At 36.4% G+C, this 23,857-nt stretch overlaps 1 protein-coding gene across 1 annotated transcript in view; it reads left to right on the forward strand.

The window, feature by feature from the left end:
• The window catches only part of LOC129780076 (A disintegrin and metalloproteinase with thrombospondin motifs 7), a 457,286-nt gene that overhangs the window by 5,152 nt on the left and 428,277 nt on the right, over nucleotides 1-23,857 (forward strand). Inside the window, exon 2 of the mRNA XM_055787990.1 lies at nucleotides 151-1,273. Within this exon, the coding sequence (XP_055643965.1) occupies nucleotides 1,260-1,273 (14 nt within the window). The 5' untranslated portion in view covers nucleotides 151-1,259. The remainder of the gene's footprint in view (nucleotides 1-150; nucleotides 1,274-23,857) is intronic.

A 23,857-nucleotide genomic window follows, 5' to 3' on the forward strand; every position in this document is an offset into this window, starting at 1 on the left:
CTACCATAAACCTCACAATTTACCGCCGCTAGAACGCAATGCAATCTGTTCCCTCGACTGATCATCGATAGCCCTAATAAAACCATTTTCCGCAATTAATCACCTCCGTCCAATTAGCGATCTAATTCGTCCATTCTTCTCCGTTTTCAGGCCATCCAACCTCCGTGTTTTGAACCACTCCAGTGAGTAACTAGGTGAACCCCGAGAGGCTAGGCATTTCGCCGGTAGACGCTGTTGGGGGAAGCCATTGGCTGTTGTTCGTTTGACAAATCGTCAAACACATAGTGAATTAGCTCCCGTAATAGGCCCCGATTGGAGAACCGTATCATAGGTCGATTATAATCGTCATCATCAACGGAGTCAACAAGCGATTGTGGTTTTTGCTCTTTATTCGATTGGTAACGCATCATCGGGTTCTGCCAAAATAGTGGGTACGCGAAGTGCTTTAAGCCCATTGAAATCGGAGGGGGAGAAAAACTAGAACACCCATCAGGGAGTGTCGAAAACCCTCCCTCTGTGTCCCCGACTGCTGCTGATGGGCTGGAGCGCATTTTAGTGGTGGAATGCAATATGTTAATCTTTGGAATATTTGCTATGCGCTAATAGTTTTGGGTTGAAATCGCGGTGAAACAGTTTCTGCGCTCTGACAGTGTCGCACTTTGTGGAAACAGGAAAGAACTGCTTTCTCCGGCGGTGACCGGCGATGAGTGTGCCGAAGAACATAAAGTATTAAAGTAAAAGTTTTATTTCCGCTCGTTAGGACCACTTAGTGCAGAGTGTTTGAATTGAATAAAAAGCGTATTCAAATGAATCCAAAAGGTTTCCTGCGACAGGGAGACACTCCCAAAGGGTTGAAAGTGTGAAAAAGCTATTAATTCTCCGCTCCTTCCATCGTCCGGAAGCTGACCGCGAGTGGACCCGACGAGTGTTGAATACGAGCGACGGGTTGAATTTTGCGAAGGTGCCAAGGTGAAAATGTGATAACTGTTGTCACGAAAAAAACTCTGTGTGTAATAATAGAAAAATAATCGTTTCCGGATGCATCGAGCGGAGTGCTATTATTGTGAATAGTTTATTCTAAGTGGAGAAATTGTGATATTATTAGAACAGAGAAGATCGGTTAAATATTTCTAAGTGTATGTGAGACAAGTGCGAAGAGTGGTAACTCAAATAGATTATTCTATTGTTCTATTGTTGCGAAATCGCGATTGCCCGCATACTGTTTATTTGTTTATGTCAGGCGAAGTCAAACGAGGAAAATGAAAATATTAAGGTAATTTCTTTTTATTTACACATGATATGATTCACTTTAAATTGTTTTGTGTATTAACCCTTTGCGATCGTATCAAATTTGGGCATGTGTGTCGTACTGGTCGGAATTATTTTTCCTTGAAAAAGCAATAATACATGCAAGATTATGAAAAATAAACTTTTTTTTAATTTTTTTTTAACTTTATACTGAAACAGTCCTCCAAGGGTAAATCATATGAAGTATAATCGACACATAGTTTCATTTTTATTATCCCTTATGAGACATATGAGACACTTTTGCCATTGATGCAATAAATGTGTAATTAATGCCAGGAATGTGTATTCGAAAAGATCAGCACTTTTCACTTTTAACAAAGATTTTGTTTACATTAGAGTATTCAGATGACATAGGACACTTATGCAAACAATTATTCTGCTCTTTAAAAACAGCAACTTTAACATAATTCAAACCAGTAGATAATCAACTAATGATTTCAGCGTATTCGAAATGAGCAGAACTTTTCACTTAAGATAAAAAAAAATTTTGTCTCTTGAGACACTTATGCGATTATTCAAATAACATGAGACATTTAAGCAAACAGTAGTTCTGATACTTATGAACAGTCTCTTCCATGACACCAAAATGTTACAATGACTAAATTCTGCTGTTATGATTTTTGTCCCACAATCCTATGCAATCAACGCACTGTGCGTTGTCTTGTGTGGGTGACTACTTTGTTTGATACTGAGTACCATTATCTATTACTCATACGAGCACCATATTGATTCGTGAACAGGACACTAGACATCAAACTTCGTTTAGGAAAAGTATAAGCTGATACTTGGTTGAGTAAAATATAAGATCAGCATGGTTTCTTTCTGTGGTGGCTGAGAGCAGACAAGCGACCACAAAGTGTTAAATCTATCAAACCACATCCACGACTGAATGTTGTTAAATCTTTGATATTTGCGGATCCGAATACGATACCGTGTGAATGAAATGTTGAAGTTCTCCCCTAAATCTTCGATAAGACTTAAATTGGGAATTGAAGCTACCATAGAGCAATTACACACCAAAACAGTCGGCCGCTGAACCGACCCTCTCCGATTTTTTGTTGAAATCACAATTCGAGTGAGGTATGGAGTCATAATCATTCCTGTAGTCGATATAGGCCATACTGAGGTTCCGGTGATTGTATAGGGTAAATGATCTTGCTTTGTCCAATTTAGGGTGTTTTCACGCAACTAGTAAATTCAAATTGATTTTTTTTATGAAAATCACATATAATCAAGACTAGAGACTTGGGGCTTTCAACAAATTGAATTTGTTGAAAAGCCCCAAGTCTCTAGTTCCATAAGACGTTGAAATTATTCAAATTTTCATGTTTATCGAATACCCTGCTGTCTAAATTTCACTTCTTGCTTTGGAGACCCCAATGCAATTCATAAGTAGACTCAACAAACATATAATAATCATGAACACGAACGAACGATCCCAGACTCAAACGGGTTCTCCAAATAACTAAACGAAATTTAACCATACAAACATTTATTTTTGTAAACACTACATAATTACTGCCCTAACCGAATCTACATCCTATTGTGCCATGTGCGTCTCCATTGGTTCATTATCGTCGTTTCATAGTGATCACTTTTATTTTCCTTTTGAATACCCACCCACATGCGCATGCCTAAACGGGTAAGGGTACTCACGGTTTGAACTAACTCTACCGGCTCTGCCCGGAGTGCTCTTGTAGCTTAGCACTCCCTTCCGACGGAAGTAATCCTCGTCGGGAACTTTGACGCCCGATCGTGGGGTCAGCAGTGCGTCCAGTGTCCTCTGCGATGTGCCGAGCCACGAAGAAATGCCTGTTCCGGAATAAAAAGTCCCACAAGTCCCACATAACGGCTGTTCGACGCAATGAGAATTTGGCTTTATAGCATACAAAAACTAAACTTTACCAGATGGAGCTTTCCTCACAAGCACAAACACTTGACGAATTTCTAACAAATTTGAATACTTTCGTTAATTTTCCCTATCAAATATACAACGATTAGCAAATTTGAAAAAAAAAGTTTAACACTAAGTATACTTCAAAAAACACACCGCGACGCGATTTTAAAAACCGCACTACTGCATTTTCCACAGATCGGATCAAAGTGAACGAGCAAAGATATTCTGGTTCCTTGAAACAATCAAGTTTTTGCTCCAGGAGAACGATATTTGCCGAAGCAAATAAGGTTCTTTTTGAACCGCGAATTTCCCCAGACCCCCAGTCATGCAGCCAAACAAGTCATAATTGTCATAATTGTCCGCTCGCTCTTAGATGTTGTGTTGCGTACAACAACACAACGATTTCATGCAAGTTATGAACATCGTTGTGTGCAATGATCGACGGGAAATAGTCTGTTCCATTTGTACTGAGTACTTATGTTGCAGCAGAAGTTTGGCAAGTGTGAATAAGAAAATTAAATCATGCACGGAACAACATATAAATATTAACATTATAATTACACAAATAAATAAATAAATAAATAAATTAATTAATTAATTAATTAACTAGAAAGTAAATGTATGTACAATACTGAAAATAATTACATAACACTTAACAGAATATTTACAAGAAATGTTAAACACTACAATATACAAATGTACACCTGTTACCATAAACAAATTGCAGAGCGCCAAGCGGTTGCCATAGTAATCATGTGGACAAACGAACATCAGTGAATCGGACGAACCATGATCAGAATTGAGGTCATCGAAATTCATTAATTACATGGTTTAGCCATGTAAATCTGATACAAATGGTGTGCAAGCATGATGTTTAGAATATTTGTAAGTGTTACAATCCAGAAAAGGTCCGTGTTGTTTTCCGATGTCCCTATGGGGGAGTTGGGGGATTTTCCAGGTGCTTGCGCAAAATTAGTTCTCGACGTTGCTTTTCGTGTGACGCAATTTTTTGACGTAGAACTACGTCTTTCAGGAAGGTTGCCAAATTCGAAAACAGATCATTTTTTTATGAAATAAAGTTAACGTTAATAACTATTTTCACTGTGAACGAATTCTCATAATTTGCATACCAATCGAATCGGAAAATCTCTAAGATTTGTTTGATATGCTATACATTACAATTCGCTAATCTCTAAACGGTTTAAGTGCATGAAAACTGGAAGAATTTTCTTTTCCCATACATTTGTTCTGTCGATTTGTGTGCTAACCCGTATTGCTGCCCGTATTTCGAATGCTTATAACTCGAACATTTCTTAACAGATTGGAAAGATTTTTTTTTATCCCATTTATTTATTTATTAGGCTCATTAGCATTTTATCTGTAACAGAGCCGGGTTTTTATCGTGTACATGTACATATGTTAATGTTTCTATACATTGTAAATTACACAGTAGTAGTGGTAGCCATTTAGGCGTTAGGTTTTCTGTTCCATTACATTATGGTAAATTATACTGTAGTAGCCATTTAGGCGTAAGGGTATTCTATCTGTTCTTCCATTGTTCAGCAGACCGGACAGCGGAGACAGTTGATATTGATCATTGTTGGGTTATTTATAGAACAGCAGCCCGATGTTTCTTGCAGAGCAGAACAGTTGTATGGATGAATCGATCTTATTTTGACCGTGGATCGATCTCCATCGCTGATGATGGTTGCGTGGACGTAGTTATTCTATAATAACACAAAGATGGTCAATTGAGGGCCCTGAGTTTGAACTCACGATCGATCGCTTAGTAAGCGAACGCGTAACCAAGTGGCTACGAAGACCCCCATCGGAAAGATGTCAGCATCAATTGATAGGAAATATTTCTACGCGTCTATCACAATTAATAAAATGTTATTTCTCATGAGATGGACAATTGAATAACTGTAAAATATCAAGCGTTATCTTAACAGTTAATGCCAAGTTTCGATAGGCCCGATTTACGGTTTCCCCAACACAGACTTCAAAATCGATGTACCTATGGAAATCCGCTTTGCAAATATGCATGCAAGTCGGGGATATTTTTGGTGTTGAGTACTTTTGTACTCGCTTGACGTTGTGCAGACCGGAATATGTTTCCCTAAGCGTACTTTTAAACTGAGAAGCCCGAAGAAAACGTTATTTTAGATACTAGAGGTGGATGAATTTTCGCGGTTCGAAAACTACGTAAACATGAGATGTGCAATAATTTCAGAGGAAAATGTAAAAAACAATGATGACAATTCTACTGTTCACATATTTTGGTAGTCCTAGGCATCATATCAAACGTAAAAGGACGTTCATCAAATTTATTCGTAACGAAGAACATAATCTATTACAAAAATTTTGATGAATCCTAGAATAATATTCGAAGTTATAAACAAGTGGATTGCATAATATAATTGCGAAGTTCTACGTCGAAAATATGCGGTCGTGTCCTAGATACAACCCCTTACAATTTTCGAGAAACTGACAGCGATAAGAATGCAGTGTAAACAATGCACTCTAAACTACTTCCACCTGAATTTCCAAGAGAAAATACTCAATGGGTAATTTTCTAGAGCGTTTTTCCGTGAAGCAATTTGATGTTGAATACCCTTTATAACACAAAGAGTATCATAATTAATGGGCAACCCTGGAGAACGGAGCAATTGATATCAATTTTTGACGTGGGACTACGTCTAACCGGTAGATATGGGGATAAAATGAAAATCTAAACACTGAGCATACAGGAAATAATGAAAGATTTCGAACGCTTATAACATGACCATTTCTTAATAGATCGTAATAAAGTTTGCATCAATTGATTGGAAGTGCCGAAGTGCTCGAGCCCGAGCTGGCAATGCTGCCCGTAACAATAAGAAAACCCACATTGTTCCTTGCCATCGTAGCGTTTTGGACATCAAACCGAAAGGTTTTTCGTTTTCGCATTTAGCGTTTTCGAAGGAGTTTACAGAAAATGCTTTCCCCGCCATTACCGAATGCAAGCTTTTTTCGGTCCTAAATACAATTTGCCTTTTCCGGCAGCAGTTTTTTACCATCAAGTGTTTACGCGCCTGCTGACGTAAATTTTTTCTTCTGCCCATGTCAGGATACGAGATGAGAAAGAAGGATTCTTCGCTGACTTTCAATCGTTGTAGCGGTCGCTTGTGGTTTCGCTGTTGACGGTGACCGTGGTGGCCACTTCCCCAGGCCTTTCTTCTGCTGCCCTACCTATTACGTGATGGTGCCTTGACACTGCCTGAGGTCTTTTCTTCGCTGCCCCCTGCCGTTGGTTGACGTTTTTCAGGAGTAACTCCCCTTGTTCTTTGGTTAGTGAGTGAAATTTTTTCTTCACCTAGGGAACAGCTAGATTAGGACGCCCAGTCGGCATAGATAGTGACAATTTTAAAACATTTCCGAAATTTCTCACTAGTGACTTACATTTACCAAACTTATATTATTGTGTTTTATTTCATGTGAATTTCCAGCAAGTGATTTCTCTGCAAGTGACTTTTCCTCAAGTGACTGTTATAAATATATTTACTTCAAGTGATTTTTTTTTATCCCATTTATTTATTTAAGGCTCATTAGCATTTTAGCTGTAACAGAGCCGAATTTTAATCGTGTACATGTCACATGGTTATCATATCTATAATTATCACATTACACAGTTGCCATTCGCCAGTATTCCTTCTATACCATTACATATGGTACATTCACACAGTAGCCATTTAGGCGTAAGGGTATTCTTTCTGTTCTTCCATTGTTCAGCAGACCGGACAGCGGAGACAGTTGATTGATCATTGTTGAGTTATTTATAGAACAGTAGCCCGATGTGTCTGGCAGAGCAGAGAAGTTGTATGGATGAATCGATCTTATTTCGACCGTGGATCGATCTCCATCGCTGATGATTGTTGCGTGGACGTAGCTATTCTGTAACAACACAAAGATGGTCAATGAGGGCCCTGAGTTTTGTCTTCAAGTGATTTCATCTAAAATGTTTCGCGGTGCTTGAAATATTAGCTGCGTTGGAATTGTTCCCTGTCGTTTTGTCCCCTGCCGTTATTGTCCCCCGCTGTCTATCGTTCATAGAGCTTAAACCCTTTTTTTTTGGTAGTGGCGCCTATATTGCCACTAACGATTTTATTTTTCCTCTTCTTTATCAATAAATTATCATTTCTAGTCTTATGTAGTAACTAGTTCTGATTTCTAGCAATATGCCTCATTTTGAGCGCATAAAATCAAAAACTATTCATTTTGTTTATTTGTTCAACTTCGACATAAAAAATCGTACAGATATAATAAATTACTAAGTCTAAGCCTAAACACATTATTTGATATACCAAAGTCAAACATGCTACAACAGACGTCCAACGGATTGTTCATACCATAGGTGGTGCGGTGATTTGATCGGCGAAGAAATTCTGATCGCCGCGTCACTCGAAGAGGAGCGTTGAAACGTAGTTTCGCTAATATGTCTGAACAATCGATGCGATCTGTCAAGACGTCAAAGACGAGTAATCGCTGAAGAAGCACTCGTCTACTTGCTAATGTTGGCAGGTCAATCAGCAAGTCCTATCGCTCCAGTTGAGGTGCCGAAGAGCATACCGAATAAAATGTTTTTGGACTCGCTCTATCCGATTTATGTGGACTACATGGAACGTTGCCCAAACTTGTACTCCGTATTCCAACACAGTACGCACCAATGTACAGCGTTTTCAAACAATATATATCTTCAAAGCATTTTGTGTTTCGTTTGATGAATCCTAACATGGAGTATGCCTTCGCAGTGACTGACGCAATGTGTTCCGTGAACCTTAGTTTACTGTCTACAAGGATTCCCAGATCCTTCACGATACTCGTACGCTTCAATCCTGTTGTGGCCATTTTATAATCGAAGACAATCGGTGTACGTGAGTGGCTGAATGAAATCACGCAACATTTGCTGACATTAACATCCATCCCGTTCTAAATGCTCCATTCCAAAATCGTGTCGGCGTCTTATTGCAACGCACAACAGTCTACTAACATTGAGACTATCGAAACATTTTAGATCGTCAGCATACATCGATTTTGGTAATTTCAGTGTTATGCATAGGTCGTTAATAAAGAGAACGAAGAGCAACGGCCCCAGGATACTACCTTGAGGGACTCCGGAATGTATCTGGAACGGGGCAGAATAGGCACCACCAACTTTCACTGAGGAACAGCGTCCAGTAAGGTACGATAGGATCCATCGTGTTAGCCACTCTGGAATTCCTATCCTCCTGAACTTCTCAACTGCTAGTATGTGTGGCACTCTGTCGAATGCTTTGGCGAAGTCAACATACACATGGTCGACTTGCTGCCGTTTCTCCATTTTATCTACCAGAGTCGATACGAAGCTTAGTAATTTGGTTGTAGTCGAGCGTTTTTCTATAAAACCATGTTGGTCGTCAGAGATCATGCATTTCGTAGACTGTAGTAGTAGACCTTCGCAGAACTTCGGTAAACAACTAAGAATGGAGATCCCACGATAGTTCTCTACATCGTTGATCGACCCCGACTTATGGATTGGTGTGATCGAGGCGGATTTCCATATAGTGGGAAAGAGCATCTCACAAAGAGAACGGTTGAACAGAAAGCTTGCTGGACAAGCAAGAGAACTCGCACACTGTTTGATGAAAAACGGTGGTAATTGATCTGGTCCAGGTCCTTTTGATCCGTCGATGGATTGCAGCTTAAGCAGGACTTCGTGTGCTATAAAATTAATTCGAGGCACGTTCACATCGAACTGCGGAATACTGTACAGGTAACTTTTAGTCAAAGGTGGTGAGTTATTACTTCACATACGTTGAAAGAAGGACGACAACAGATTCGCTGAGTTCTGCGACGTGATGGCAACAGTTCCCCGGTAGCGTATGTTTTGAGGTATAACTTTCGTCGTTTTTTAATCGTTCACGTAGTTCCAGAATGATTTCGGGTCCGCCTTCACATTATCTTCGATGCGATGAATGTAACCGCGAAAACATATTGCGTTCAGAGAGTTGTATTGGGTCTCAGCCTTACGCATTTCAGTTCTTCGTTGCTCACCCCTGCATTTGAAAAACCGTTTCATTGGCTCCTTTTGGAGCCATTTTAGTGTTAACGGCTCCTAATTTAGAGCAGCAAGAGCAAATTTTTTTATTTTTTTGTTAGGGTATTTTTTTATTTTATTGTTAGGGTGACCATTTCCATTTTAGGATGGTCCGAAAAATCCATTTTTTCGCATTTTTGCCGAAAATGACTTTTTTCAAAAATTCATAACTTATGAACCACTAGACCAATTCATTTGTTCGACATATCAAATTAAAGCCAATTAGCTACAGTTCCAGAAAATTTGAATTATGTTTTCGTTATTATTGATTGTATTTGTTTTTTATAATTTTCATGGTCTCGGGACCAAAGGCGCCAATCACCTGGTCTTTCTTGAAAAAATACTGTACCTGCAGGAAATTTGAATTCTGCTCTCGTTATTATTGCTTGCATTCGTTTTTTATTGTTTTCATAGTCTCGGGACCAAAGGCGTTATATTTTTTTATATTTTTCCTGGAAAGCTGAGGATTTTTCAAATAACATATCTCGAAACCAGGGAAGCGTTTTTTTTTCGTTTTTGAGTTATGACTTTTCGAAGTTAACCGATGATCCAAAAAATCATTTTTCTCTATTTTCCCAAAAATGACTTTCTTCAAAAATTTATTACTTTTGAACTACTGGACCGATTCAGATGATCGACGTATCAAACTAAAGCCTACTAGCTAGTCTTTTTTTTTAAATAACACACTTGCCAATTAATTGGATTATAGTCACATACATCCAGTTTAGTCGCATAGAAATATTGAACAAAAACCGAAAACATGTTTACTTTGAAAAAGCACTTAAAAACTTAAAAAGGAAAAATAACAGTTCTCGGGCATTTGGATATATTATGTGAAAAAACCTCAGCTTTCAGGAAAAAATATAAAAAAATATGGCGCGCGTGGTTCCGAAACGTTGTAAGCTATAAAAACAAATATAATCAATAATTACGAAAACAAAATCCTTTTTTTAATCAGAGTAATATTTTTTGAAACAAGACTAGCTTGTGGGTTATGGGGAAAAAATGATTTTCCGGACCATCGGATAACTTTGAAAAATCATAACTCAAAAACGAAAAAAAAACATATATCGACATATATTATGTGAAAAATCCTTAGCTTTCCAGAAAAAAATATAAAAAAATATAGCGCCTTTGGTCCCGAGACTATGAAAACAATAAAAAACGAATGCAATCAATAGTAACGAGAGCTGAATTCAAATTTCCTGCAATTACAGTAAAAAAGACCAGGTGATTGGCTTTAATTTGATATGTCGATCATCAGAATCGGTGTAGAAGTTCAAAAGTAATGAATTTTTGAAAAAAGGCATTTTTGGAAAAAAGAGGAAAAAGTTGATTTTTCGGACAACCTTAAAATGGAAATGGTCACCCTAATGAAAAAATAAAAATAAAAAAATACGAATCTAATGTTTTGCGATAAGGAACAAAACTATCAAGTTTCACGAAAATCTGAGAACCACCATATCGGTTTAGCATGGAATGGCTGCAAAGTTTTCCTGGTTGGAAATTAGAACTTTCATGATAGCCTACATCAAAGATCTCCCTTGTCCGCATGTTTAATCATTGCTTCGTTTATTATCTATCCATTCTGAATTGATTCGCGTTCACGAAGATATACTGTCAACCTTTATTAAAGTTTGAAGTGGGCGTAAAAGGAAGACACCCTATCAGATTGGCACGCCCGAAGGCAGTTTCCAATCGTGATTTTTAGGTTTTTAGAATGTTTAAAACACATAGTCCTAACTTGTACTCAACCACTTGTCTATAAATTTCCTGATATTTCCACAAAATCTCATCGTTATAATATTGCATTATTATCCGAGTTTTTGTTTAACCATTACAACCATTTGCGAAAGAATTTGTTCCTGTATTATATAACGGGTGTTAAATAAAAAATGAGAATTTTTTCAATACCTTTCAGTAACTCAAATAAAGAGCGTAAAATTTTCTTTCTCCAAGAAAATTGCTCTTTGGGCTCCCTAGAAACAGTAGGCGTGTTTGGTTTTGCTAGTTTGAATTTAGTCAAAGCAAAGATGGCGTCGAAACAGCACGTGCTCCACGAACGCATTGTACGGTTCTACGAAACGCATTTCCAGCAAGGAAAAAAGTTCACGGTGGCACATTTTCAGGAAGAAAATGTACCTGTCAGTACGGTATATCGTATCCTGGGTTCTCTGAACGTAGAGCAGAAGGTCTGAAGTGGTCGTCCGGTGACGATAATGACGAAGCAGAGGAAGACATCATTAAAGAAGCTGTTTGACAACAAGGACGCAACCAGCCTGCGTGACGCCGGTCGGAAATATGGCTGCTCCCACGTATTGATCCATCGGACCCTCAAGATGGAAGGAATCGTCTGCAGGAAGAAAACGAGGTCGCCGGAGTACACGGAGGAGCAGATTGAGACGGTTAAATCACAGTGTCGGTGGATGACCAAAAAATACCGCGGGACGTCTTTCGTTCTGGACGACGAAAGCTATTTTCCGCTGTCCAAAACGCATATTCCAGGAAATGATAATTACTACTCCAGCGACAAGTCATCCACACCGCCTGAAGTGAAAAACAAGTTCAAGCCAAGTTTGAAAAAAAGGTTATGTTGTACATCGCCATTTCCGACCGGGGCATTTCTATGCCTTGGTTTAAGCCGAGCGGTCTGGCAATCAATCAACAAATCTATCGAGAAGAGTGCCTCGATAAAATCCTGCTGCCGTTCCTGAACGAGCATCACGCGGATGGGAAGTACGTCTTCTGGCCGGACAAGGCGTCTTCCCATTACGCCAAGAAGACGCTGGCGTATCTTGAGGAGAAAAAGATACCGTTTGTGCCGAGAGATTGTAAACCAACAAACTTGCCCCAGTGCCGCCCAATAGAGGTTTTCTTTGGCTCACTCAGTGCCCTAGTGTATAAAAACAATTGGAGGGCCAAGGACACGAAGCAACTGACTACAAGAATCCGGAATTGTATCCGGAAAATGGACGTAAGTGCCGTACAACGTTCTTGTGAGAGCATCGCGACAAAGTTGCGTCGAACAGCAGACCACGGTCCTTACTCAAACATTCACTGACATTTCTTTGAAGAAAATACATTATGTTATTAATAAAAAATACTGAAATCGATGAAGAAGCCAACCTTCCTAATTTTCAGGATTTCCGAGACTCTTTGGCACGCTCCCTGATATCCTGACAATCACTCAATTTTCCCTGATTTTTATAAAATGATGGAAGAATTGAAACAGAATTGGAACGGAAACGATGAAAGGAATATTAGCGACCAAAAATTATGTACAGTTAAATAAAAACGATACAGGTTTCATTACATGTTCGCAGCAAATAACATCCAATGTACAAGAATTTCAGAAGTAAGAACGTGTAAGCATCTTTTTTTTTATTAAACTGTAATTATTATTAAAAAGTGTTTTATTTCTTGAAGAATATATATTACATTGTTTGTAAAGCAAGAAGTTGTAAGAATGATCCGTAAGACACGACAAATGAATTAGCAGGTACACCACATATGTTTAAAATCTTCATGTGCATCAGTTGAAACATGGTTACGTAAATCGTTACGACTTGCGCGTTTCATCTATGCATCGATTTTTTTTAAAGCAAATCGTGGCGGGTGATGAAAACAGGTCATTTTAAACAATCAGACTGACCCGGTCTTCACCTGAAAAAAAAATTATGATCTGGTTCAGGTGGTATTGGAGAGGAATTTTGTATCGTGAGCTTCTACCAAGCAACCAGTCGATACATTCCCTCAAATACTGCTCGCAACTGGGCAAATTAGCTTCCATAATTAGATAATGTTTAGAATTGTTAGGCTACCTGAAAGATTTCAGCACTTCCTGAATTGATTGCAAAACAACACTGTGCATATAAAATTCAAAAAATAATACTTTTGTTTTCTCAAAAATGGGTACGAACTTTCCGGACAACCCAATATGAGTTATCCTGATTTTCCCTGATTGTTTTCATTCTCCCTGATTTTTCAAAAAATAGTTCGCAACCCTGTTGAGAGTAGTGTTGTGAGATCTATTTTCTCTCAGTCGAGAATCTTACTTCGAGCCTGACAGATTTACATTTTGAGATATTATATGTAGAATATATTATTGCATATAAATCAAAAGCCGTATAAGAATATGTAATGTTCTTCTACGCACATATTGAACATTTGAATTGCATGCATTTGAAAAAAGTCTCGCGTTCCTGCATAATCTTTCGCGCTTGATCTCGTTTTGTGAAATGAACCACCATTAACTAACCCCAAAGCCTCTCTTTACCCAAAGAACAAATTCTGTGTCTGGTGGGATTGGGAAGGAATTCTGTGTTATGAGCAACTGCCAAGTAACCAGTCGACAAATTATCACAAGTACTGCTCGCAACTGGACAAAGGCAGCGATCCAGACCATACTTCCAGAATTAGATAATATGAGAGGCGTCGAATCCCGTCAGAGTAACTTTAAAGTCTTAACAACGCTACAAATTATTTTGGAGTCTGGATATTGCATACTACCCCAGATGCAGGTCCCGGCAAAATTCTGTTAGGGACCAGAACTTCTACTCTATGGACAGCATAAAAAATACCATGAAAAGTTTTCGACGAGAAAGCAAACATGTACTTGGAGGGTAGAATTTTTAGGCTGCGTGAAAGAGGGCTAGAAATTGTGGAGCAAAACTATGCATATAAAATTGAATAAATGTATGTTTGCCTATAAATATGACACTTTTGTTTTCTCAAAAATCGACACGAACTTTTCGAACAACCCAATATGACTTATCCTGATTTCTTCCTGATTTTCATTTCTATTCTTTCTGATTTTTTAAAAATATTGTTGGCAACTCTCGCCTTTAGTGCCTTTTGTCCCTCATCTCCGAATCTCAGAATTTTGGCGTACAATTACGTCTTCCGGGGTTACAAATTGAAAAACGAAAATCGTTCGCAAATGTCCAATTATTCAGTCATTTCATGATGGATTTATGACATTTTCAAACTTTTAAAATAAGCATGCAAGAGATCAACGTAATCAACTATGCGGTCGTGTCTCGGACACAACCTTCCTGTGACTTTTTTTTTCTTTGGTTTTACTTTTCGTTACAATGATGATAGTGCTGATTGAGAGACATCCAAATATTCCGTAGAACCATTTTCTATGTTCGAACTGTTGTAGTATAACGTGATCAATTCGAAATCAATTACTCAACGTTTCCCAAGTTAAAGTTGTGAAGTTTTTTGACGTGGGACTACGTCTAACCGGAATATATGGGGGGTAAAATGAAAACCTAAACACAGAACATGCAAAATGAAAGATTCCGAATGCTTATAACTCGAACATTTCTTACTGGATCGGAAAGATGTTTGCATCAATTGATAGGGAATATTTCTACGCGTCTATTGAAATTAATAAGTGTTGTTTTCCATTAGATAAACAATATAATAACTGTAAAATGTTAAGCGTTATCTTAACGTCCTAACTGCCTCGTTTCGATTGGTCCGATTTACGGTTTCCCCAACATAGGCATCAAAACTAAGCAACGTTGGGGAAATCGACATTGCAAATACATGAAAGTAGGGGGTCGTTCTTACCGAAATGTGTTGCCTAACACAGACTTCAAAACCAAGCAGCGTTGGAGAAATCGGCATCGCAAACACATGAAAGCAGAAGGAGTTTTTGTTCCCACCAAAATATGTTCCCTAACAGAGATTTCAAAACTAAGGTGCCTGGAGGAAATCGGCTTTGCAAATTCATGCAAGTCGGGGGTATTTTTGTTCCGACTGAAATGTGTTTCCCTAACACAGACTTCAAATCCATGGAGCGTGAGGAAATTGGCATTACAGATACTTGCAAGTATTTTTGTTCCGACTGAAGTAGACTTCAGAATTTTCAGAATGGTTTCAAGCAAACTCGCGGTTCGAGAAGTGCGTACACTTGAGAGATGCAAACTTCAGAGGCAAATGTAAAATAAAATAATCGTTTAATTATTTTTTCCGTTCACATATTTCGTCCGTAAAAGGACTGTCATTTAATTTACTTGTAATGAAGAACATAATCTATCACAATGCATGAATTGACCTTACATGTTCAATCTTTTTACTCACAAAGCAAATATATTGAATCCAACTGAATTCGGAAATTGTTTCATTCCATCAAGAATGTAATCAATACAAACAAGTGATTGCTAAGCTCCCACGTCAACCTTGCGGTTATATTATAGATAAAACCCACCCATTTTTTTGTGAATTAATTGGGCGTGCAAGTCAAAATCGAAACTCAGTGCGTTAAGCTCATCAAATCAAGCTAATTCGCGGTTCGAGTAGTACGTACACATGAGAGATGCAATAATTAACTGAGGGACATGTAAACTTTCATGATCGTTTGACAATTCTTCCGTTTACATCTTTTGGTAGTCCTAGGCATCATATCAAACGTGAAAGGACAGTCATCAAATTGACTTGTAACGAAAAATTGTATTTGTTCAAATTATTTACTTACAAAGCAAATACATATGTTGAAAAGTTGTTCCATGCAATCAATAATTTAATCAATACAAACAAATGATAACTAATCCAACGGTAGTCCCACGTCAACCCATTTTTTTTATGTTAGAAATAAAATAGTTAACACTAAACCTACCACGAGGGGTCAAATGACCCATTTTAAACTTTTAGTCTAAATTTTCTTGCAAATTACATTGTCACAACATAATTTGCCTATACTATTTTTCTTAAAACATACATCGAATCAATTTTTCAGTGTCCACTCATCTCTTGTTGTTTACTGAGAAATATATGTAATCTGCCCTAACTAACTAACTCGAATCCTTCAGGTTGTCAACGCATGGCATGTTATTAACACATGTTGTTTGATCTTTACCAATAAGTTTTCCTAAAACCTTTTTAATTCACTCAGCAATAATTTTTGTCACGATTTAACATACTTATGGAACGATAATCATTCAAGAATAAGCTGTTACCGCCCTTCTTAGGAATCTACGTTATTATCCAATCTGTAAAATATCTATGTGGTCATTTGTACTATTACTACTATTACTATTACTACTATTGTACCGTTTTGTCTCATATTCCGAACAATCTAAAATTCCGAACACTTCATTTTTAAATGTAAATTTACAACACTTTAATGTTTTAAATAATTTAATAATGAAAGCCCTGATATTCTTTGAGGTATAAGCTACATTTTAACATCATTTACAGGTATATAGCCTATGTAGCCTATAATTTAAAATATTGAACATTTGCAAAAAAGTGACAGTCAAAACCAAAGATAAAATGCTTGCGTTAGCAAATTGCGTAAAAACAAGCATCGTTAATCCTTCAGTTTTTGTAGTTCTTTAATTTTTTTTGTTTGCTTTTTTCATGTTAAGTGCTAGAAATGGTGAGAATCTACAATAAATGGATGAAAAAAATGATATTTTATGCAGAAATATTCATTAAAATTAGTATTGAAGTGGTGTTCGGAATTTGAATCAAGTTTCTTTGCATGATTCAAATTCCGAACACTTCATTTTAAACGTAAATTTACTGAACGTTATAAATAGTTTGATAATTAGAGTCTTGAAATTCTTTGGGTTTTGGGCTACATTTTCACATCATTTACAGGTATCGATACAGCCTATAATTTATAGTATTGAGCATTTGCAAAAAAGTGGCAGTCAAAACTAATGATAAAATGTTTGCTTTAGAAAATTTCGTAAAAGACAAGCATCGTTAATTTTCCAGTTTTTGCAGTTTTTCCAACTATTTTGTCTGATTTTTTCATATTAAGTGCTAGGAAAGGTAAGGGACTATAATAAATGGATGAGAAAAATTATATATTGTGCAGAAATATTCATTAAATTTAGTATTGAAGTAGTGTTCGGAATTTGAATCATACATAGGAACTTGATTGAAATTCCGATCACATTTTAAATGTGAATTTACTAAACTTTAATGTTATAAATAATTACATAATGAAAACCCTAACATTCTTTGGTTTATAAGCTTCATTTTGAAATTAATTTACAGGTATCGGTACTGCCTATAATTTATAATACTAAACATTTGCAAAACAAGTGACTATCGAAAACCAGTGATAAAATGTTTGCATTAGCAAATTCCGTAGAAAACAAGCATCGTGAATCTTTAAATTTTTGTAGTTAAAACTATTTTGTTTGCTGTTTATATGTTCGTTCGACAGGAATCTCGTTACGAATCTGCTATAAATTGTTTAAAAAATCTTTTATGTAGAAATCTGTATTAAAATTAGCGTTAGAGTAATGTTCGTACTTTGTATCAAGTTTCGACGTTTGAATCGAATTCCGAAAGAAAATGTTTGAACACACTATTTTCCGGCAAATACAGCGATAGTTCACAAATTTGAGTCCAAGGACAATCCAATTCTGGAGCAACAATATAAAAAGACCGTTTGTTAACAAATATTTGCGAGCTCTTTCCTTTCAAAACGCAGGTCGCAGGTGCAAACCAACGAGAGTAAAATTGATTTCCTTAGTCAGGTTTTCAACTAAAACCACAATAACAAAACCGAGGTCCTGAAGTGACAGGTCGAACTCGATTATATACTGATTCGATTATACAGCCATTCCATGCCAACCCGATATAGTGGTTCTCCGATTTCCGTGAGAAATGGTAGTTTTGTTGTTCATCGCAAAGTATCAGACCCGATTTTTTTTTTTTTTTTTTGTTAGGGTGACCATTTTCATTTTAGGGTGGTCCAAAAATTATTTTTTTAAATTTTTTCCCAAAAATGCATTTTTTTTGAAAAACCATAACTTTTGAACTACTGAACCGATTCAGATGATCAACATATAAAATTGAACCAGTGAGCTGGTCTTTTTTGAGAAAATACTACATCTACAAATTTGAAAAATTTGAATTTTATTTTCATAATACGTATTTGTTTTTTATAGTTTTCATGGCCTCGGGACCAAGGGCGCTATTTTTAATTTTTTAAATATGTTTTCTTGAAAGCTGAAAGCTTTTTTCTTGTTTACATAACATGTCTAAAAGTCAGAAATTTGTTTTTTTAATTTTGAATTATAATTTTTCAAAGTCAATCGATGGTCTAAAAATCATGTTTTCATTTTTTCCAAAAAATGACGGTTTTCAAAAATTCATAACTTTTTAACTACCTAACAGATTTGGATAAGCGACATATTAAATTGAAGTCAATGAGCTAGTCGTCCTTGAAAATATATTTAATTTGCAAAATATGTAATCCTATTCGCATAGATCTAGTCGCATAGGAATATCGAACGAAGAATAAATCATGTTAACTTTGAAAAATAATAAATTCAAAAACAATAAAAGAACACACCTCTGATTTTTGGATATGTTATGTAAAAATACTAAGCTTTCAAGCAAAAATTTAAAAATATATAGCGTCCTTGGCCCTTAATCCATGTAAACTAGAAAAAACGAACAAAATCGATAATTACGAAAACAAAATCCAATTTTCTTGTGAGTAAAATATTTTTCCGCAAGCTTTTTCGCTTTAATTCGATATATCGATCATCTGAATCGGTCCAGTAGTTCAAAAGTTATGATTTTTTTAAACAAATGCATTTTGGCTGTTCGGAATTTGAGACAGAAGTGTTCGGAATGTGAATCAGTGACATGGATGGTGTTCGGAATTTGAGACAAATGTGATCAATGTAATTTTTAGTTTTTCACCATGAAAATATATTTGTAAATCCATTTTTGTGAAGTCGAATGATAAAGAAGGCTAAATTGTATCCAAAAATCAAATTACTTTCGTGAAAAAGTACCATTTTGAGTAATGAGACAATGTTTAATGGCCATGAAAGCTTAAGTGTTCGGAATTTGAAACAAAACGGTATATTTCAATTGAATGAAATTTCAAAGACTCAAAGTGAGCTAAATATAATTCATAGTTGATGCCATCTGGTCTAGGAGATTTCTTTCGAGGACTCATTTCAGTTCTTCTCCATAAATTGGTTGCATGAATTCAATTCGCTTAACATCGTTAAAGGTCAATATATTTTTTTTTTTTTTTTTTTTTTCTTTATTATAGTGATTTTCAACACAATTCGGCTGGTTCGTCACTTTTACTTCCATTTTTGGAAGAATGTCGGGAGTGAGAATTGAACTCGTGATCTCTGCGTGAGAGGTATGGATGTTACCGCTACGCCAGATCGCCTCCACTGTATCAATATATCGAGTAGACAACTCTACACGAAACATCATTTGAAAATGTTTCAGTGTAATAATCAAGAACTTTTTGTTTCAAAATATTACTATCAGCAATAATTTGCAAGCATCTTCACCGTTTTACACTTTGAATAAATAAGCTTCCTCCATTTTGCTTCCCAAATGCTTTAAGCGATTCAATTCGATTTCGAAAAGCCTAGATTTTATTATTTTAATATCCACAAAAGTTTTTTGCCCATTACTCGTTTTATTAATCCATTCCATCTTCTTAGAATAAAAATAGCATTAGAAATTCTCCTGTTTAGTTCCAAACTTTCTTTTTTTTTAAATGTTACATTAACCATAGTAATTGAACTCCACCAAATTCTTCTATCGAACCATAATTGATCATTTTGGTTTAATTTTTCTCGTATTTCTTCGGTTTTCAACACAGAATTTTTGATCTGAAAAAGTGACAGGAAAAGCTGAAAATCCAAAACACTTTTCACTATATCGGCTGGGACATAGAATCTCCAACCTAATTTTGAGTCCCAATTTTTTGAAAGAAAGATCAATGATTTTGAATACGCCCCTCCAAAATCAGTCTTAATTTAAGTTGGTCATATAATAGTGAAAATTATGATTTTGGGTAGATTCCATCGTATGTACAAAGTTTCAATAAAATCGAAGAGGGCGTGGAATTGCTACATGTATGTACCGTTCTGAATCATATTTCGGACACTTTGTTATGATATCTTGAAATGCTTAATACACTGATGATATAACTATCAAATTAATATCACAATTGCTTCTTCAGAGTAATCCCTTGGTTTCACTATCATTTCACATGAGAACTACATTTGAATTATAACAGAATCGGCAGAAATCTTACAACACTACTCATTATCGTTTGTGTTTGACGTTTCCTTAGCGTGAGCACGTAAAATTTACCCGTTCATAAATATTTAAATTTATCCCGTGTTTCATCAGTTCTCATCATTGTTAACAGTTTACTGTGATTGATTGGTAAGTGTTTGTCAGTTGACTATAAAATATAATCAAGTGTAATGTAATTTTCGTCCAAAAAATTACAAAATAAAGAGTCCGAAATTTGATTTAGTGTCCGAAGATTGATTCTTATTCGCTTCATTTGAAAAGCATTTTATTCGATGATTTTTTTTATGTTTTCAATCAAATAGGTACCAAAGTAGAAAACTTAAAAACATATTGAATCAATTTATTAAAAATATCAACCAAATAATACCTGTGCACAAAGTTTAGATCTGTTTTCTGCATCATATGCCTTAATCGTCCGAAATGAATCATATACAACGGTACATTAGCAAGAAACTATTTTCCATACTAACAAATTCATTTAATGCTTAATTAATCCATGTCCGAAATTCAATTTTCATCACAAACTCACAGTCTGCAACAGGATGTCGTGAAAGGATCTGTGCTTTTGATGTCGTTTTGCTGCGGAAAAACATTTCATCTACAGCACACCCGTAAATTATACATTTCGAGGAAATGATTTGTGCTGAATTTTGAATTGAACTAATCAAGTCTTGAGCCGAAGACGCACGAGGCGGAATGCGAAAACTCCTGCGAGCTGGGAACTGGATCCATATTCGCCGAGAAGAACATGAAATTGTTTACAATACCTATCGAATTACACCGCATTTCATAAATCTTGGAACTCTTCAATAAAAAAATTCAAGATTTATCTGATTTTTTTACTTTTGATAAATGACAATAAATGCATGATGATTTCTCGAGCCGAACACTTTGTGTGAAACATTCAGATATATTCAAACGACAATGCGTCGAATCGATTCGCGTGTATAGTGAATATGTCATCTCAGCACGAGCATGTTATCTCGGGGGACATTTCAAGCAAAGTTCGTGGAATATTGATATTCATGGAATATGTTAACTCAGCTCAGATGGAATTTAACCCATCCAAACATTTTTTTTTCCTGACAGGCTCATAATAAGCTCATAATCAAAAGTGTGCGAGGTACATATTCAGTTGAGTATCGATCTGTTTTGGGAAGCGTTTAATTTCTGTGCAGCCCTCGGACCAGAGGGATGATAAATGGTCACTTTCAGGCTACGACGTTTGATGTTCCCTGAAATCACGTGATGCCAGAATCCAGACGACGGCTTCACATCCATTCACCGAGTTTCTTTCTTTGAAAAACCATCGCACCGAGAAAATAAAGCGCCATGAATGGAACAGCTTTTCCGCATTTATTTCTCATATCACGTCAAATTATCAGCACCAATGGGCTGGAAAACAAGCCATTTCGGCGTGGTGTATGAGGAAAAAAAATGAAGGGAGACGATGGAGTGACGCTATTGCTTTCCAACTGACCATTTGTCTTGTTCTAATAGATGAGATTTTTCCTCCTGAACTCATCTGCTCGTGAGTCTTAGGAAATTCACCGACATATGTGTTGGTCCTTTCCGAAATGAGACGACTCCATGTCACTGCCAATGAAATATTATAGCCACAACAAAACGCCCCAGCATCAAATCTCTGCTTGAACAAAAAAACGAGCTCGTTTCAATATTATAATCACTTCTGCAATCGCTTTGTTTACAGAATTGTGCGACCGAACTGAATCACACTGCAAACATGAAATGCAAACAGCGATTAATTAAAACAAACCCAATTATTCAAAAACAGTGACAAATCATTCAATGATGCGAGCATCGATTAACGGGACTTTTTTCCGCTCCCACCCAACGACTCCGAATCGTTCGGGTGATATGTGTTGCCTAGGATGCAATTTCGCCAATTTATTGAAAATATGTTTAACCCACATACAGATGATGGTTTCAGTATTGAAAAAAAAACACATAAGAGCTTTTTTTCAAGAGCGGTATCAGCCGCATTTCACAACCTTTTCAATACAACAAAAAGTGAACATTCGGAGTGCGGAGGTTGAATAGTGCTATGGTTTAATTAATTTTTACAAAACGTATAGTATCTGCCAATTAATTATTATTATTGCCACCGGAATAAAAGAATTACCGTCAATATTTACACATAATGAAAATACAGCAAATAGATGGATAGATGAACTCATTGTAAGGGTTGCGAAATGTCCACGCTTATCAATGGTGAGAGCAGAGTGATCGTTTTTTCGATTATTTTTTTATTGTCCCGTCTTTTCATCAATTTATGCCGTATTTTGAGTGTGTAGAAAACTCTATTCCTTTGTCATTATTTTCAATTAATCTTCAACATGGAAGCTTGAATGGATGCTTATAATTTTTTTCATATCCACACGGTACGAGAAGAACAATTGACGTTTTTTAATTTGGTCGTGCATTCTTAATTTTTTTAAGCGTGGTAAAAAACGTTTCCTTTCTCTTGGCGATTTATCAGTCACTAAAATTTTATTGTTTTTTTTAGAATTCTTTCAAAACGAAGATGTATTTCTGAATAGTGAGGTGTAAACTGTTGTAAGATATCCTAAACTAAGGTCTGGAAGACACAATAATGCATATGGATTGTATTGATGTCCATTTCTGAATAGCCAGAAATTCAATATAACGGATACAATGTAACAATGATTTAAATGATTATATCATGATCAAAGAAATTAAATTATTATCAATAATATTATTAGGGATATCATCTGTTAAAAATCAGAACACTTTTCACAGCTACAATTATGATCGAACCATTATCATTCTTTAAGATACAAATAAATATAAACACGTTGTATGTGATCTTCACTTCGAGAGACCAAAATTCTCAATTATACTACATGGGCTGAAAAGTCGGAAGATTTTTTGATGAAAACAATTGTTTTTTTGGACAAAGTTGTATTTATTCCTCAGCATAGTTTCATTCGGAGGCAATACACTTGGTATAGCGAGTTTACAACATTTCGATTCCCTTTCTGTAGTAAGAAACGTCTAAGTCTTCGAAATATGCCTCAGTGTCACTCTGCAGACTGTCTATTGGACTCAGGAGTGTGGTAATGGTTCCACGTTTCATCCATTGTCACAAAACGTCGAAAGAAGTCCACTCGATTACGATTCAATAACGTCAAATCGGCTGTTGAATCATCGACACGCCACTGTTTTTGGTCGACGGTTAGCACCGATAGCTTTTTCATGTCCAAAATGTCATGCAAAATGATTCCCACTCGTTCTTTTGAAATACCTACGACCTCAGCTAACTCGTGTAACTTCACTTTATGATCGTTCAAAACGAGTCGATGCACTTGTTTTATGATTTCTGGATTCGTAGCCTCTTTTGGTCTTCCAGAGTGAGGTGCATTAGCGCTGCTTGTACGGCTCATTTTGAATTCACTAATACCACCGATAAACTGTTGTTCTCGAAGGAGCAGAAGTGG

Source organism: Toxorhynchites rutilus, chromosome 3 (assembly GCF_029784135.1).
Source record: "Toxorhynchites rutilus septentrionalis strain SRP chromosome 3, ASM2978413v1, whole genome shotgun sequence".
Classification (NCBI taxonomy): domain Eukaryota; kingdom Metazoa; phylum Arthropoda; class Insecta; order Diptera; family Culicidae; genus Toxorhynchites; species Toxorhynchites rutilus.